Source organism: Phascolarctos cinereus, unplaced genomic scaffold (genome assembly GCF_003287225.1).
Source record: "Phascolarctos cinereus isolate Bilbo 61053 unplaced genomic scaffold, phaCin_HiC Scaffold_2;HRSCAF=192, whole genome shotgun sequence".
In the NCBI taxonomy this organism is placed as follows: Eukaryota; Metazoa; Chordata; class Mammalia; order Diprotodontia; family Phascolarctidae; genus Phascolarctos; species Phascolarctos cinereus.
Genome location: NW_027555625.1, coordinates 130,037,728 through 130,043,727, shown reverse-complemented (window position 1 = coordinate 130,043,727; position 6,000 = coordinate 130,037,728). Strand labels below are relative to the sequence as shown.

The 6,000-nt window shown below is 42.0% G+C and overlaps 1 protein-coding gene across 4 annotated transcripts in view; it reads right to left on the bottom strand.

The window, feature by feature from the left end:
• Positions 1-427: 427 nt before the first annotated feature.
• ERLIN2 (ER lipid raft associated 2) overlaps positions 428-6,000 on the bottom strand; it is a 28,779-nt gene continuing 23,206 nt past the window's right edge. For all 4 annotated transcript variants that reach the window (XM_020985286.2, XM_020985287.2, XM_020985288.2 and 1 more), the window contains exons 11-12: positions 5,504-5,583; positions 428-4,519 (exon numbers count right to left, since the gene is read on the bottom strand). In XM_020985286.2, coding sequence (XP_020840945.1) covers positions 4,322-4,519; positions 5,504-5,583 — 278 coding nt within the window. In that variant the 3' untranslated portion in view covers positions 428-4,321. The remainder of the gene's footprint in view (positions 4,520-5,503; positions 5,584-6,000) is intronic.

Genomic DNA, 6,000 nt, shown 5'->3' with positions numbered 1-6,000 from the left:
GCTGGGTAGTGTATTGGTTGGATACTTATGAAGCTTTTTCAGAAGGGCGTTAAGAAATGCATAGGATGAGAAGCCAACCTGCATAGGTGAAGGCTATACCCTCATGCATGGAATCATGCATCCATTAAATAACCACATAACAACAGTTCATATTCATGGAGTGCTTCAAATTTCATAAAGCACTTTCTTCACAATCACCCTGTTTAGTAGGTAGTGCAAAATTATCAACCCGGTTTTACAGATTAGGAAACTGAGATTCAAAGGTTAAATGACTGGCCCTGGGTCACATGGTGGGTAAATATTAATGTCTGGTTTTGATCCACTCCCACTGCTAGTAGTATATCACACTGTTGAAGCATCTTAGCATCAGTTATTTCCAAAATCCCATTTAAGATGCTTCCTTACCCTCCCAAAAAGGCCAACCACAACCAAAAATCCATTTTTATTGAAAGAATGAACAACAAAACCCAAAGACCTTTTACATTCACATAGGACCCCATGTGGTCCAAAAAAAATATATCCCACTTCCAGATAGCCATGTAATACAATCAACTTTAGCTGTATCATCTATAGAATCAATAATACCACACACTAATTTCTCCAGCAGAAAGGGTCACCTATCCTTCTGGGCCCTTTGGAAAACAGAATCATTTGGAACATTCAACCAACCACCTGCTCATAAAAAAGAAGGAAAAGGAACAGACTGCCAGTTAGCTGTCTGTCACTTTGTTTACAAGGAAATTATAGGAGATGTACAAGAGAGAAACGGAAGGAGTTGTGATACTGATGGAATCTTAGAAGTCAAGAAGAGGTGGGTTAGGGATATCGATATGGAATAGCCACTAGCCCAAATATGGGCACTCATTATGAAGCCTTCGGGTTAATACTAAATGGCAAATAAAGGGCTAAGTCAGTAATTGTGACTACAAAGCATTCACTGTTTTAAGAGTTACCAATGGCAGAAAATCCTGAAGAACAGTTTTGGTTCTGAGACCCTCAGGAGAAATGCCTAATTTGTTTAAAAAAAATACACACACACACACACGTGTGTGTGTGTGTGTGTGTATGTAGTTTACTTATTTTGAAATGGCATTGTTGCTAAGGGATTCTTTTGGTCAATATTTTCAACTGAACACAAACATAAAATGATGCAGTTAGGGCCTCTGATTCCCCTTCAGTTCATCTCCCCCTTCCGCCCACCCCCTACCCCATTTAAACCTCACTAGTTTGATGTGAGGTTCAAGTAGGATATATATGAAAATGCTTCATAAAACTATAAGGCGCTAGACAAATATAAGATGGTGAGCTACAAACCTTTCCTTCCTTAGTCATGTCATTAGAATCAATGGGGACACTGACCCCTTACTATATCATTGCCCTCTATGTTATAACAGCAGACATCTCACATAAAAACTAATAATAATAATAATAATAATAATAATGATAATAATGAAGAACTTTGGCTTCCTTGCAAGTCTCATTTGTTAATGTTTAAAAAAAAAAAGAAAGTGAACGGTAATGTATGAATTAGCTGTTGCAAATCTTAATGAACAAGCAACATTCATCAAGGATGACTTGACTTTGGAAAAGCCTAAAAAACTCTGAATTCTAAAAATATTGTTACTTATTTTGCTATCCAAGAAGTCTGTAAATAGCAGCTGTGACTTTATTGCCTGTTCAAATGCAAGCTACTATTGTTTTATTTCCATGTTTAGAATTCAAACATGGTTTAAAGAACAGGTTTTTCAGTAAGAGATAAAAATCAAAGTTGATAAATACATCTCCAAAATAGACCAATTGGCCAGCTCTCCCATTTTCATCCCGGTACGGAACACATATTGGATCTGTGAAAGCAGAAACTCACAGATTTGCATTATTTAAAGTGAATGTGGGATTAACACTGACAGGGTTGAGATATATAGCAGGTTTCAGCTTGTACACAGTTTTCCTGATGTCAAAGTGTTGCTGGTGCAAGGAACAAGATGGCACAGGAGGCTAGAACTAGAGGCTCCCAGATTCAAAATGTGAGCATGATGGTCTAGGACATCCCTCCCCCTTTCCCCCACGGGCCCCCTTCCATCTCGGTCATGGAATTAACCACAGCTTGGAGGGTGAGTCCCAAAGAAAGTGTCAATCAATTGCAAAATGGTTTGAGACCCAAGAAACAAGACAGTTAGGAATAGAGAGCAAACATTTGCCCCAAACAGGGCACAATGAAGCTTATAAAAAGGCAAATCACTGAAGATGAATTTGCCAAGAAATTGGTATCAACTGACTGCATTCTAAAAGAAGAGTCAGAAGATGGGTAGGCATAGATGGGCTTCAATCTGCACTGTTGAAGCAAATAGCCATATTTATGAGATCACAGATCCAATAGAGTCTCTGAATATTCCAAAGGAAGAGGGCTTAGAGTTCTGTAAAGAAGGAGATGCTATGGTGGGGCAGGGGAGTGATACTGAGGAAAGGATGTGGCCAGTCTAAATCTGGAGTTTCAAGGAGCCACATATAGAATGCATCCCTCATTGCTACATGTGGACAATCCATGAGGCAGAGCAGCTCAAAGAGGCAGGCTGGGCAGTGATTTGCAAAGTTTAGTCTCAGGCTTTAGAATGGGGACAAAGTTTAAGGCAGGAAGAGGTAATTACCTCCATAATGCCCAGACCTTTCCCTCCTCTTCCTCCAAACTTCTAAAAAGTCTGAAGCTCTGTGGGGGCAAGGCATGTCCTGTTTTGGGATTAACAGTCTCTAGTTAATTCCTGTCTCCCTGCAACTCTCCCCAAACCCCAACCTATCAAGTCAGTTGTTTGGGCATAGCTCTAGGTATGAGGCCTAGACCCAAGCCAGAGTAGTTAATTCTCGTATTCTCTGGGAAGTAGAGTAACCAAGGAAGTTCAGGGATGGTGCCAGGAGAATTGCTGAAGGTATCCATACAGCTATCCCAACCCCCTAAATTAAAGCGAGCTGGACTTACCTCACTGGCTGTGGGCTGTAACCCCCATTTCACAGAGTTATTAAGGAAGTCTCTCTATAAACAAACTATTAGAATCTCCCAAGAAGTTCAAAACTTTCCAAAGCAGTGTTCTATTTTAAAGTAGTGTTCTGCATTTGAAACTCTTTGTGTGAGAGTTCCATTCCAGAGATGCTGGGCAGGTGCTTTGAATTCTATTGCCAAAGCTACTCCAGGAGGCTTAATAACATCCTACCTGCTTATTCAGTGACTTAAGTAGGTTCTGCAATTAAAAACAAAACACAAAAGCACACTGCTTAAGGAATGGACTTTTTTTTGTCTCAGGTAAGCCAGAGGATACTCAACTGCCCATGAAAACAACATTAAAAATGAGCCCAGGAAGAGAGCCTAAGAAAAATCCTATCAGGGCCATCTGATGTTCCCCATAATACAGGGCTCCTCCTTTGTTCCCCTGAGGAATAGAGGGACACCTTTTCAAGGCAAAGACATCGTTATACTCGGTGGGGGTTGTTTCCTTAGTGGCTTTAGAGATCTGGCGAGTGTTTTTGTCTTCTTGATGTTGAGTAAAACCAGAAAGTGGTGCCTGCTTACTTTTGTGGCTAGTTTATATGTTTAGGAAAAATCCACAGAATGTTAAGAGGGAGAAAAAAAGTTTCAGAAGCCTGCACAGTGACCACATACTGGTCCTGGAAATGTGTAATCAGATTCTGCCCAGCCTCTACACCCTGGGGCAGGGCAAGGAACATGAAGAAAACCTTGCAAAGCCTAGCACCGTTATTATATTTTTTAAAACAAGGGCTCAAAGAACGTATATCCCTAAAACAATACATACAGGTGATAAAAGAAATGCCAGTAAAAAAACCCTGACTTTCTGCAGATGTTTTTCCATAAATCCACTGGCAAGCTTTGGAAACACATGTTTTGCTCAGTTGCTGGGCTTCACCCCAAAGCCCCCTACCTTGTGGGCAGGGGTGAGAGAACTAGAGCACACTTCTCCATAAAACAGAAGAGTCAAATCACTTAGCAGAAACACCCTGAATTCTCCCTGCTTTTTAACGACACCATCCCCAATTAAGTCAGGCTTCAAAGGGGCCAAACCTAGAGCCTGAAGTCAAAGGGTTTAGAGGAAACCAATGCTTTTCAGATTTGTCAGTTCTAACCCACCTGTATCAAGCTCCAAATCACAAGCCCCCCAGAGCAAGTGAGGGCTTAAATCTTTTTCTTCCACTTCATCACAGTATTAGAAGAGAGTCTAAGAAGGTAGTTCTGGGGAAAGGACATTGTTTCATCTTTGAAAAATAAATAGAAATATTTCTTTTTGGTGTCCTTCAAGGCTATTATAAAACGTTGTGCTCACTGCTCCTCTGTGGCTGCACCCCAGCTGTCCTCAAGGTCAGAGCCCAGATCCTCAGCCTGCCCCTCAAACTGCTTGGCCAGACTGCCTGCGGTGTCCATGAACATGTTGGGGATGTCTTTGCCAAAGTAAATCTTGCTGTTGGAGGCAATTGCCTTGTATTTCATCAGCTGTAGGTATTCCGGGGTCAGCTTCAGCTGTGAAGAAAGAAGACGGTATCTTGAGGGGGAGGGATTGATCAGAGAAAGCTTGGGGCAAAATAGGACTTGTGTCTTTGGAGCCATGAGGGGCACACGGTGGTAACCCTTCTTCTGGGGGAGCTTACGATTCCAATGCATTGAATTGTTAACCTGTGCTTTATGTTGAGGCCTTATCTGTGTACCTCTGTCCTATTTTTGGTTTAAGTTGCTGTATTTAAAAAACAAACAAAACCCCCCAAACCCACCACTCTTGCTTTGTGCTGGCTCTGGAATATTTGGGAGGTGGGCAGGACCCTGGGTCACATGGCACAAAGGTGACGCATACCTTTCCATGTGAAGCTAAGTCCCTAGGCACCAATGCCCACACTGCCAGGCTTGAGGGGGTGGCACCGATGCCCACAATGCCAGGCTTGAGGGGGTTTGCTTATTTCAAATTCAATTTCCATTGCAGTAACCATGTCTATGGAGGTGAACCCCAGGACCAATGTGATGACTGTTCTGGCTGGGAGTGCCTTAGGAATGCAAATCTATCTCAGTCAACTGAGAAAGAGGCAGTAAAGTACTGGTAATTAGCTTGTTCTTGTTGTTAAGGGTAATCCCTTTCCATAAGTCTGAATGGGAGACCATCTCCTGAACTTTTCTTCCTGATCCACAGAACCTGATCGGAGTCCATAAGGCTCTAAAACCTTAATGTGATACCCTTTGATTTATAAATGGAGGACAGACTCATAAAGTCATAATAGCCCTTTCCCCATTATCTCCCATCTCTACAGACTTGAACACTGGGAATCTAATAGAGAAGGGAACCTCAAACTTTCAGTGCCAGGGATATAACAACTCTGAAAGGCCCTGGATTCACCAAAATCAATTTCTAACAAGGCACTGATGAGGAGAGGTCACACCAGCTCTAGCTATCAGGGGTTTCTAGGTGACTCACAAAGAATATCCAAACTTCCCTTTCAGCTGCAGTAAGCCTGTTACCTTATTTGCTTCAGCTATTTTTAGGGCTGTATAGCACTCGGCATCAGCTTTTGCCTTCTCTCGAGCTAGGAATGCAGCATCTGCCAGAAAGAATAATGTGAATTAAAGGTAAGTAGGTGTGGTCTGATGGAGAGTTTGGGCTATGAGTTACAAAACCTGGGTTCTAGGTCTAGCTCTGCACTAAGTAGTTTTGCAACCTCACGCAACCCTTTAACCCTTTGCACCTCAATAATCCTCATCTGTGAAATTAAAATGAATAGCACCTTTTCTACCTAGCTTACCAATTTGGTGCAAGGCTCAAAACAGATGTAAAAACTGTCAAAAGTTGGTATGTAGATGGAGACCTGACCTGTGATTTTCTTGAGTTAGCAAGTTCCTGAGTAGGAAATTCCCTCTACCAACACAGGTCAGTACCTTTTCTGCAACTTGTCTTGAAAGGTGCCTACAGCTTCAAGAGGTTAAATCGCCTGCCAGGTTAATCTAGCCAGGATGTCAAA